The sequence below is a fragment of the Maniola hyperantus genome, chromosome 21, assembly GCF_902806685.2.
Source record: "Maniola hyperantus chromosome 21, iAphHyp1.2, whole genome shotgun sequence".
NCBI lineage: Eukaryota > Metazoa > Arthropoda > Insecta > Lepidoptera > Nymphalidae > Maniola > Maniola hyperantus.
The window spans coordinates 215,932-229,041 of record NC_048556.1 but is presented as its reverse complement, the minus strand read 5'-3'; the positions used below and the strand labels follow the sequence as shown (position 1 = coordinate 229,041).

At 37.9% G+C, this 13,110-nt stretch overlaps 1 protein-coding gene across 1 annotated transcript in view; it reads left to right on the top strand.

Annotated features, from left to right (window-relative positions):
- Window positions 1-11,470, top strand: part of LOC117992322 (IDLSRF-like peptide) — a 107,050-nt gene extending 95,580 nt beyond the window's left edge. The window contains exons 2-5 of the mRNA XM_034980001.2: window positions 343-462; window positions 7,668-7,796; window positions 9,960-10,112; window positions 10,558-11,470. Coding sequence (XP_034835892.1) covers window positions 345-462; window positions 7,668-7,796; window positions 9,960-10,112; window positions 10,558-10,751 — 594 coding nt within the window. The 5' untranslated portion in view covers window positions 343-344 and the 3' untranslated portion in view covers window positions 10,752-11,470. The remainder of the gene's footprint in view (window positions 1-342; window positions 463-7,667; window positions 7,797-9,959; window positions 10,113-10,557) is intronic.
- Window positions 11,471-13,110: the final 1,640 nt, after the last annotated feature.

Genomic DNA, 13,110 nt, shown 5'->3' with positions numbered 1-13,110 from the left:
TGATTGGTTGATACTCGCTCACTACTTATTGGCTACAATGCATTGTTGCGACAAGAATCGCACAAATTCAGCCAATCAGAACAATTGAGATTGTAATAATGATTGATGCAGGTTTCAGACAATGGCCCTTCTGCTGCGCGATTGCGGTAGAATGACAGCTACAATGTCACGATGGCAATCACCTCCGATTGGTTAACGCTCGCTCACTATTGGCTATAACGCCTTTTTGCAACAAGAATCGCACAAATTCGCAATCACAACAATTGAGATTAATAATAATTGATGTATGTTTCACGAAGTGGACTCGCTGGTTTGTGAATATGATATTATCGTTGTCCACAGAAATGTCGCCGTGTCGAGTAGTGGCGTGCGTGGTGGCGTTAGTGGCGACGTGCTTCGCTCCGTCGCCCGTGCTCTCGCTGGACCTCAACAAGCTGTATGGCCACCACTCAAAACGCTCTGGTCAGTTTCACATCCTTGTAAAAATTATTATAGATATACAGAGTATAATTAGAACGCTGGCGAAAACAATAAAATTCCTACAATAGCCGCCTCTATCGAGAATTTTCACAGAGCAAAACTTGGGCGTCTCGTCAAACGGAACCTACCCACGAAGAATCAGCCTATTATTAAGGTGGTTTGACAGATCCAGCCGCGAAAATTCAATTGGGGGCTGCTGGACTGATAGTAATTACTTAGTCCATTAAAAAAAATTACATTTAAGTTTTAACGAGTTTGGAGGCCATCCCAAACGTCCTTGCTTCAAAATTCTAGATACAATCAAGATATTTACTAAGGTAACTAAAGTATTCTGTGGTACGTACAATTAGATTTTTTCAGTGATAAAAATGAACTAATTGTAGGTAGATACCCACAGCCCAGACAGTTTTGAACAAATAAGGTAACTAACTAAAGTATTCTGTGGTAAGGACCTACATTTAGATTTTTTTTAAGTGATAAAAATGAACTAATGCGTGACGTACTAAGTGGGTACAGGCCCAGACAGTTTTGAACAAAAAAAGTAATCTTACCTAAGTGACCATTAGAGAAAAAAAAAGGTCGAGGAAAACGACCTTTTGCCAAAATTTTAAATCGTCTGGAGCAGCCATCGAATATTGGCCGAGGTACAAAGATCCTAGCCTAGCTATTACAGAAAATTAATTTTTTGCCCTGCGGCATTAGAACGACGATAAGACGTATTTTGACGACCTTCCTAGCGCTACGGATATTAGTGGGAGGTTCCCAGGTTCGATTCCCGGCAGGAGATTTGGAATTTTATAATATCTAACTAAATTTTCTCTGGTCTGATCTGGTTGGAGGCTTCGGCCGTGGCTAGTTATCACCTTAACGACAAAGCCGTGCTGCCAAGCATTTTTGCATTCCGGTAGGTGCAATTCGGTGTAGAAATAAAAGATATGGGTTTAATAAAAACTGCCATACCAAGATAACCCACTTCCATGTTAGATTGCATCATCACTTACCACCAGGTGCGATCGCAGTCAGGGCTAATTTGTATCTACAGAATAGTGACTTTACTTGTGACTCCAAGTTTTCAATTTCAACAAATGACACGAGAGGTCTAAAGCTTCTAAAGTATTTTAATAACTAGGTGACGGCCGCGAATTCGTCTGCGTGGATTTAGGTTTTTAACAATCCCGTGGGAACGCTTTGGTTTACCGGGATAAAAAGCAGCCTAAGTCACTCTCCAGGTCTTTGACTATACCCATGCAAAAAACCACGTCAATTCGTTGCTCCGTTGTGACGTTATTGAAGGACAAACCAACAAACAAACACACTTTCGCATTTATAATAAGGGTACTGATAGGAAAGACAATATATTTCATTCTATCTCATTCTTTCACAGGCTAAATCCTTTAGGTGTACCTTTGTGTTTGTCTCTTTTTAGTGTCGCTTTATCGTTTCATTGGGTCTCAAATTTTTTGAAGTCGAGGTCGAAGTTTTAAAAATTTGCCTTTTAAAATCCCACATTACTTTTAAAATTATGAATAGGTACTTACCTAAATAAAACTCGAGTAATTTTGTAGCAGTGTTCTTTCAGCAGCTTTAAAATTAAGAGAGCGAAAACTCATTTACTTAAATATAATAATCTTAACTCGTTAAAATAAAAAGCTTCTCGCTACATTATTTCAATGTAGGTAGGTAGAGTACGCTGTACGTCTATACAATCTACATAATCTTATATATGTGCATATAAAATTCAGTCATAACTGAGTCTGACTGACTTATATATGAACGCACAGCCTAAACCAATGTTGGTTTGTCCTTCAATCACGTCGCAACGGTGCAATGGATTGACGTGATTTTTTGCATGGGTATAGATAACCTGGAGAGTGAAATAGGCTACTTTTATCCCGGAAAATCAAAGAGCTCCCACGGGATTTTTAAAAAACCTAATTCCACGCAGACGAAGTCGCGGGCATCAACTAGTTAATTATAATAGGTATGGGTAGTGATTCAAATTTGAAACGTATCCTCGAAACATGAAAATTTGTAGTATGTAATTACTGAATATCACGTTTATTGACATTGGAAATACCACAATATCGAGTTGCAATATCGGAATATTCGAACCAGTGCTAGTTGCAATCAGTGAACTGCGCTCGAGACTCGAGAGTAAATTATGTAGCTGGTTCCTGTTACGAGTAAATAGGAATGGAGATTAAATTATACGTGTACAACCCGTCGGAAATATCTGAGAACCTGGCTTAGTGACGTCATGCAACGCGCTAGCGTTGGCATCGGTACTGGATAGGCGAAAACGGGCGAGCTGCGGAGAAGCGCGAGCGAAAGCGCATTCCAGCGAGGTGCGCAGATATTTCCGACGTGTTGTACAGGATGTTAAACTACAAACAAAACACTGTTGGAAACATGGATCCGAGACATGGTCACTAAGCAAAGTAGTAGTGAATAAATCAATTCTTCTCACATTTTTGCCTGCTTCTGGGTTCCGTACCCGTATAATAATAATATATAATAATAATAAAGCCTTTATTACTGAAAATCTAAATTTACAATGTTGGATTGTGTAATTGATACAGACATACATTACAAACATGTTCCTATTTCTATACAAGTATATTTTTTTTTGCTTATAATTACAGTAACTACTTGGTACCTATATACTTAATACTTTTTCCGTTTTTTTATTTTATTTTAATAAATCCATTTATTACTTACTACACTAATAACATAAAGATACCCGTATATACGTATATACGTTGTTAATCGGAAAATCACCTTATCAACTCTTTCGTCGTTATTGAGCCGATGGAAACCCACCTTAACAATAGGAATCGCAACCTACATAAGTGCGCCTCTCAGGGGAAATCCTCACAATTCACCTTCGCATCTTAACGTCCTTGCGATTCTGCGACTGCTGATTGGATAATTTAACGTACGTACCTACTACAGAATACTAACTCCTCATCAGACCTCCTGACCGAATTTCGGCCTCGGCGGCCAATCTCCATAGAGATTACCCATATAGCTTACATCCCGGGGAAGGACATAGCCTACTTTTTGTCCCGTAAAATCAAAGAGTTCCTACAGGATTTTTAAAAGTCCAAATCCACACCTAAGATTTCGCGGGCAGCATCTTTTTGGTACAGAGCAGATATGCATCCCGGAAACAGGTGCTTTTTAGGGTTCCGTACCTCAACAGGAAAAACGGAACCCTTATAGGATCACTTTGTTGTCTGTCTGTCTGTCAAGAAACCTACAGGGTACTACCCGTTGACCTAGAATCATGAAATTTGGCAGGTAGGTGGGTCTTATAGCTGGCTTTAGGGGAAAAATCTGAAAACCGGGAATTTGTGGTTACCTCACACAAAAAAAATTAAATTGTGGTCATAAACTAATAATTAGTATTTTCAATTTTAGAAGTAAGATAACTATATCAAGTGGGGTATCATATCAAAAGTCTTCACCTGTGCATTCAAAACAGATTTTTATTTATTTTTATGTATCATAGTTTTTGAATTATCCTGCAAAATGTCGAAAAAATACGACTGTAGTACGGAACCCTCATTGCACGAGCCTGACTCGCACTTGGCCGGTTTTTTATCCAGAAAAATCCAACTTATATTTTGAAAAATCGAAACTTTCGGGGGACGAAGTCACGGGCATCATTTAGTAAAATTATAAACGTGAAAGTTTGAATGTGCGGCAGAAAATAATGTACATCGGCCTTTAGAATGACATTTCGGCTTTGTAGAGCGTTGTCTCTGTCACTCATACCTATATGACGTTTTGTCGGTCTCAACGACAGAGACAATACTCTACAAATCCGTTATCTCCTTCTAAAGGTCGATGTACATTATTTAAAGTATCAGCAAGCGCAGTGTGGGACGACCTCCAATCCGCTGGACTGACGACCTTAAGAAGGTAACGGGAAGTGGGCGGATGAGGAAGGCAGAGGATCGTGTGTGGTGGCGTGCTCTTGAGAAGGTCTATGTCCAGCGGTGGACGAAAACAGGCTGATTGATTAATTGATTGATTGAAAGTTTGAATGTTTGTTACTTCTGTCTGTAAAGGGTTATATTTCCCGTAACTTAACATACAGGATGACTAGCTTATGCCCGCGACTTCGTCCGCGTGGACAACACAAATTTTAAACCCCTATTTAACACCATTAGGGTTACCCACCACCAGTCCAGTAGTTTGAGCTGTGCGTTGATAGATCAGTCAGTCAGTCAGTCAGTCACCTTTTCCTTTTAGTGTTAGTTTAGTTTTAGATTAGTGTAAATTGCAAAATTTCGCAATTCTAACTTCAAAACTGACAGAGTTTCATACAAACTTCAAACCCCTATTTTAACCCTTTAGGGGTTGAATTGAGAAAAATCCTTTCTTAGCGGATGCCTACATCATAATAGCTATCTGCATGCCGAATTTCAGCGCGATCCGTTCAGTAGTTTGAGCTGTGCGTTGATAGATCAGTCAGTCAGTCAGTCACCTTCTCCTTTTATATATATAGATTACAGGCTATACTTTTTATTCCGGAAAATCAAAAAGTTACCGCGGAATTAAAAAATCTAAAACGCGAGCGAAGTCGCGGGCATCATCTAGTAGTGAATAACTTCTGGAAACTCTCTTATTAGTAGGTACTTACTTGTTTTACTATAGAAATATAATTTTACGAACGAGAAACCGTAAATAAGCTAACTTTACGCTTTATTGTTAAACTTTTATAATACCACATCTTCTGCATTATCAAGAAACTAGTTAAAACTTGTGTAAAGTTTATTTTAATATTTAAAACGTTGAGATAGCTGTTTAATTTTCCATACGACTTTAAGAAACTGTGAAATAAAGAACTCCTCTTAAAATTATACCTACAGTAAGCGGCAGAAAATAATGTACATCGGCCTTTAGAATGACATTTAGGCTTTGTAGAGCGTTGTCTCTGTCACTCATACCTATATGACGTTTTGTCAGTCTCAACGACAGAGACAATAAATACTCTACAAATTCGTTATCTCCTTCTAAAGGTCGACGTACATTCTTTTCTGGCGCGTACTGTACTAAACTAGAAACCTCGCCCGCGCTTTCAAAAATCAGGTAAGTGCGAGTCGAAACCGCATACGAAGGGTTCGGTACAATCGTACAGTAACAACACTTTTTTTAATATATGAATATTTAAAAAAAGTGTTGTTACGGTGGCGGCCATTTCAAATTTTTTAGCAGCAATAGAAATACACATTCTGTGAAAATTTCGACCCTCTACCTATAATACGGTTCACATTTAGACAGACGGTCAGACGGTCGGATGGACTGCGGAGTCTTAGTACCGTACCTTTGGCACTCTTCGGGTACGGAACCCCGAAAAGAAGAATCCTGACTCACTATCTGGCTCATCAACGCCAAACAAAATGTTTGGACCTAGAAAGCTGAAATTTTGCACAAAGATTCCTTTATAAAGTAAAAGAAAATACAAGAAATACCTAATGTCAGTTCAGTAGCTGTACGACAAACTAAATATTATTTTTGTATCAAATATCAGTACATATTTTAATAAAATATTATTATATCTCAATTCAGCTGAATGGTTTGTTGCCTTCAGGGAATGATTAGATCTGACATTTTCATAAACGAAAAAATCCATACATAAAAGAAAAGTAATTTATCCTGAAGAAAACCTTAGATATTCCTTTAGGCCATCTGTCATATTTAATTAGGCAGTTGAATGAGGAAGTTTCAGGGCAACGTTCGATAAAATTTTCATAGATGGCGCTAAATAACCCCACCACTAAAGATGAAAAATAATACCTGTACCTATCTATATGATCTATGCTTTAATGTTTAGGTCGTGTCAATCAATGACATAGATGAAGAGTAAGAGCAAGCGTGCACTGCAATTTTCCATACGTTTCTTCCCCACAAAATATGTGAACTATAATAGAAGCAATTAATTAATTTCGCATCCGATTTAAATTTAAAAAATTAAAGCATAGATCATATAGATATAGGTATTATTTTTCATCCTTAGTGGTGGGGTTATTTAGCGCCATCTATTAAAAATTTACCGAACGTTGCCCTGAAACTTCCTCATTGGTGATGTAGGTACCTATTGGCACAGGTAAACTGCTTCATGCATCTATGTGTTTCAAGGCGTTTAACCAAAAATCAGTTCACAATTTGAACTGATTGTCTGATTGTCCCTGTCTTTCTATTCGTCGTGCCACCCTATTGTTACACGGTTCAGTACTTCACAGTTTAGTATTCCCGACAGATTTCCAGCATTTCTGGAGTGGCTACTCGTCGTAAAATGAAAATTTACCTTCTCTAGTAAAACTCAAGTAAACTTGGTGCAGAAAATTGCTCTCCAAAGTTTAAAATTGTTAAATGGAACGTGCTTGTAGTTTTAAAATAGTTTTACGATTTTTATGAATGTTACAAGGCTTTTACGAGACACTAAAAACAAGCTTTTACGAGACATTTCGACAACCTTCCTGGCTCAATTAGCCTATTATATTTTATCTTTTGCTTTAACGGCGAAGGAAAACATCATAAGGAAACCTACATACCTGAGAATTCTCCATAAAGTTCTCAAAGGTGTGAAGTCTGCCAATCCGCACTTAGCCAGCATGGTTGACTATGGCCAAAAGCCTTCTCACTCTGAGAGGAGACCCGTTTTCTGTAGTCATAAATCGATTATTATTTATGTAGGTTAAAAGAATACCCGGCTCAGCCGGTTGTTGTAGAGGCTCTTCTCAGACCCGTAGGGCGATTGTCTAAAACCTGCATCAATCATTATTACAATCTCAATTGTTCTGATTGGCTGAATTTGTGCCATTCTTGTTGCAACAATGCATTGTAGCCAATAGTGAGCGAGCATTAACCAATCAGAGATGATTGCGATCGTGACATTGTAGCTGTCAAACAACCGCGGTAGAGCCACTGGGCGCGTTCCAAACTCGTATTACTACAAATTCACGGTTTTCGGATTTTTTTCCTTTACTTGTGCTCTAAGACCTACCTACCTGGCAAATTTCATAATTTTAGGTAAACGGGAAGTACCCTATGGGTTTTCTTGACAGACAGACAGACAACAAAGTGATCCTATAAGGATTCCTTTTTTTCTTTTGAGATACGGAACTCTAAAAATAATTTAGCTTTCCTTTTCTGATAAACTTCATTTCTGCTTCCAGAATATTGCCATCCTTACGAACCATTCAAGTGTCCTGTGGATGGCAACTGCATCTCCATCCAGTACCTCTGCGATGGCGCACCGGACTGCATCGATGGCTACGACGAGGACTCCAAGCTTTGCACTGCAGGTAATCATTTTTTTTTTGAAAGGACAATCAACAGGTTACACAAAGAAAACTTACAACTACACACAAGAAATAAATACATATAAATGCATATTATGTAGACCCACTTAGTGATTGCCACAGCTTGCGATGAGAAAACTAGATAGAGGAAGAAAATACGAAAAAAGGCAATAGGGACAAGAGAAGAGATGTTAAAAAATTAGATCCAGCAAGCTGAGGCAATCAACTAATTGGATCGGTGCCACGAACAAAACAAATTAACAATAAAACCAAAATATTTAAAATTACGTATAAAAAAATAAGAAATAAAATTAATAAAAGTATGGATAAATAACGCTAGTAAAAATATTATTATAATACTAGATTATGCTCGCGACTTACTCCGCGTGGACTAGGCAAATTTCAAGCCCCTGTTTTACCCCGTTAGGAGTTAAATTTACAAAAATCCTTTCTTAGTAAATGTCTACGTCATATTAATAGCTATCTGCATGCCAAATTTCAGCCCGACGCGTCCAGTAGTTCGAGCTGTGCGTGGATAAATCAGTCAGTCAGTCAGTCATCTTTTCATTTTATATATTTAGATTTATTTATATCCGAAATTTATTTACGGATTCGGATCGGATGAGTGCGTAATCGCTCTTAAGGTTACGTCATTAGGTAAGTAGCTATACTTACAAGCTCTAATTTTGCGGCAAGAAAACTGTTTAGGTAATATTATATTAATGTCACCTACATTCAGTGGCGTGCAGGTCATAGAGGCATTAATGCACTGCTTACCCCAGTTGTAATAGCTCAATGCAAATTTTACATTATGACCTGCCAGTTATCAGGTTCCCCTAACTAATGCCTACCCTGGCTTCAAACCCTGTGCACGCCACTGCCTACATTACATCATTGTAATGTAAGTGATATTGTAAAATGTAAGGTTGGTTGTGAGTATTTTCAAATGTGAATAAACCACCTAAGTATATTGATCGTTAAAAGTTAAGACAAGGATTACGAGATGCTTTTCACGAGACCCTTACCTTCGTAATGTATGTAGTATAATCTATACAGGGTGTAACCAGAACGCTAGCAAAACCTTAGCGTTATTGTTATACTACCTAAGCACAATCCAATACCAATAACCATTTGCCTCATTTTGCAGTTTTAGCGATTTAGCATTTGTCAAACCCGCAGTGTATAGCGTGCAAAACTCGGGTCAGTGCCCCGACTTCGAGTGGCCTACTTACGCAACGTTTGTTGACCTCTTTTCAGATATTTTATTTGCCGTGAACAAAATAAAGGTTTTTTTTTAATTTTTCGCGTTTTTTTTTGTGATATCATATCAGTAATAATCAGTACTATCGCCTGTCTTAGTCTTTGCTAGCGTTCTGGTTACATCCTGTGTAGTATACATAGTATTACCTAAACACCTATCTACCTACCATGTATACCCTTAGCTTCTGTTTACACTGCGCACATTGAAAATTAAACACAAAGCTTTGAGCTTTTAAATCACGCTACAAAGTAATTTACGATGCTTTAGTATTAAACGTTCCATTAATTTTTAATTTGTAATTCTAATTTAGATTTTAGTTTCATTATTATCATCATCATGATCAACCCATCGCCGGCTCACTACAGAACACGGGTCTCCTCTCAGAGTGAGGAGGGTTTGGCCATAGTCTAGCCATGTGAGGATTGGTAAACTTCACACACCTTTGAGAACATTATGGAGAACTCTCAGGCATGCAGGTTTCCTCACGATGTTTTCCTTCACCGTTAAAGCAAGTGATTATTTAATTACTTAAAAATCACATAACTCCGAAAAGTTAGAGGTGCGTGCCCGGGATCGATACACCGACCTTCGATTAGAAGGCAGACGTCCTAACCACTAGGCTATCACAGCTTTCGTTTCGTTTTAGTATCACTAAACAATGTTTTATTCTGCATCACTGAGGTTATATCAACAACGGATACAACGGATGCAACGGATGCAACGGATCGACGTGATTTTTAGCATGGTATAGCTGAAGAGTGACATAATTATTATGCCACTTTTTTATCGCGGAAAATCAAAGAGTTTCCACGAAATTTTTAGAAACCTCGCGGGCGTCAGCTACTTAGTTTTATTTTATAAGCGCTCAATTTTAATTTGAGTTTAATTATTTATTGTCTTTACAGCGAAACGGCCGCCAGTGGAAGAAACTGCGTCGTTCTTGCAGTCGCTCATCGCATCTCACGGCCCGAACTACCTGGAGAAGCTCTTCGGAAGCAAGGCTCGGGACGCCCTGGAACCTCTGGGAGGCGTCGAGAAAGTCGCTATTGCTTTGTCTGGTAATTTTTTTATATTCCACTAGCTTATGCTCGCGACTTCGCCCGCGTGGACTATCAAACCCCTATTTTATTACCTTAGAGGTTGAGTTTTTAAAAATCCTTTCTTAGCGCATGTCTACGTGATAATAAGTAGCTTATAACTAAATCTTTATATTCTACTATACATGATGCCCGTGAATTCCTTCGCGTGGATATAGATTGATTTGAAATCCCGTGGAATCAGTTCCGTCTAGTGCTGACGTCACTAAAATGGCGGCCACGCGGATTAACAATTTGCGGGGCTTATTGCTTACATTTTGAAAATCGTACTTTTGACATGACAGTTAACACATACCTAAAGCTAAAATAGCGAGTGAGATCTCAAAATGTATGCATTAAGTATTAGGTCCTGTTGCAGAGATCATGTGCCCATCCAAGCATCTCAAACAAACATTTCTCCTTACAGAATCACAAACCATCGAAGACTTCGGCGCTGCATTACACTTGATGCGATCCGATCTCGAACACCTACGCTCTGTCTTCATGGCAGTTGAGAACGGAGACCTCGGGATGCTCAAATCCCTCGGCATCAAGGACAACGAGCTCGGAGACGTGAAGTTCTTCCTCGAGAAGCTAGTCAACACGGGTTTCCTCGATTGAATAGCACCGGAGTCAGCCTCTGAATACTACCACGTCCAATATGCTCCCCTCAGCTCTTCTTTCTACAGCTATCTTCCCTACGACTCCTTCAAATATAAGAGGTACTGAAGTTCTTCTAAGTGCCCTTGCACATAGCCACATTTTTCACGCGCAGCTGACGAATGTATGCAAAGAATTTCATTCGCAACGCGTTTCAGCTGCGTATGACGTAAAAATGTCACCGTGTGCATAGACCCTAACCCTTTCATAAGTAAGAATGATGTGTGTGTGAAATTTTCGACCCAAAAGGCACTCGTTCTAAATCGGAATCGTCTTCTACAACCGGCCACGTAGACACGATCCGATTTGAATGATTGCCTTTCGATTTTGTTGACAATCGATAATGTCTCTTTGTGCGGGATTCCTGAGTTTTAATTATATTATTATTTTATCGAAATAATTGCAGCATATTTACGGATGATTCCAGAATTTGAATGATTCGGGAATATTTACGGATGATTCTGAGTTTTTTACAGATTCCGGAATTCACGGAATATTTGTAGATAATTCCGGAAATAATATTCCGTTCATTTTCTGTAAGTATGTAAGTACCACGCGACTTTCTCGGAGATTTTGCAACTGTCAACGAAAATTTCGCGAGAATGCATTGTCGTACTGATAGTCCTGGCTATTTATCCTTCTGAAGGATTTTGGAAGCAAGGATTATAATAGAATGTAAGTACATCCCGACCGTAATGCATTGGGTGTACGGTAAATACGAATTCCCCTTGCGGGAGAAGCAGGTGGGTGTACGGGTACCTCCCCCAATATTTTATCATAAACAAAACGTAGATAAACACTATGGAAAATTTCAATAAAATTATTTGTAGCGAAAAATGGAATGGAATTTTGCACATGAACAGTACCTAAGAGACTAATCGATTATTCTAACATCCCCTTAGAATAGATACCTATCTAGTCAAAAAGCACGAGATTTTTTTGAGTAGCAATTAGGACTAAGGATTTTTAGGTTTGTAAATTTTTCTCTCCAGTTTTGAAAACTGGATTAAGGTACATTATGAACAGGAAATACTCGCGTCCATCATGTATGCGTTTGAATGCTAAATATTTAAGAGTACCTAACTATGTATGTCCCGGTGACCCGGTATTACGGTTTGACACCCTCTAAAAAATGTAATTACCTAATAGTTTTGGTAACAATCCAGTTGCCAGCGCAGTTGAGGTGAAATCGTGCCCGATAGCCTTTGAATAGAGTTTAATATTATTTGGTGTCATTCTTCTTTAAAATCTTGATTCATTGCAAAATTATTTAGATGAATTTGTACTGAACTGATTTCAGAAAAATAGGTTAGTACCTACTTATTTCCTAAAACAGTGTATTTAGCACAAAATGATCGTTACTTTTTTATGTTAAAACTTAAAACTTTTCGTTATGTCACGTAACACGTTACATTATTTCCGGTAAAAATATCGTTACTTTTACCGGTACCAATAACGGTAACTATCTAGATAACGTTAATAGATGCGTGAGTATCGCTATTTTTATCGTTATTTTTTAACGTAAACATAACGTAGCTCTACCAAAAGTACCGGTAGTTCGATCCCTGGTTTAGCATTAATTCGCAAAATCATGATCCTGTTCATAATATGTATTTAAAGATACGATTGAGCGGATGTCTGTCGCCCTTTAAAAAGGAACCCTTTCGAGAATCTTCTCTCCAAAAAAAATGCTGTCAGAGGCGACTCCTTGAAAAACGTAATGTCCACGATGAGCAAGATATAAAGCTAATCTACATTGTCGTTTACTCATTACTTAATTAGTTAAGTAACAAGATCAAGAGATTGTGAATTTGATTAGATTTTTTATACTGATACAAATATTTAAATGTTTTATTTATTATTCCAGGCGATTTAAAATATTTTTTGAACAAAATTCTGAAGTCGAAAATTATTTCGGTACTTACCTACGTATCTAATATTATGTGAGATGTGATATGTCAAGACTCTACCACCGGTTTGGAAAGCAGATTCTACTAAAAACCGGCCAAGAACTTTATTAAGGATATTTTATGTCCTAATAATTATTTATTTAAAGTGGTTTTAGGGTCGTAATTTCCTTAACAGTTTATATCAGTAGAAAGAAATACATAAATAGAAAATTTGTATATAATATTTTACATGTACTAAAAAAATATCAAGGTACAACAAGTTTTGTAACCGGTAGATTACTCCATAATTCATATTAGCGTCATTCTCCTTTGTATCGGTATAAAAAAAAATCAAACTTTTCATTTACTCTTGGAATATAAAGAATGCATGCGCTTTGTATCTTGGCTTTTTGGATTCGATCCAATGTAGG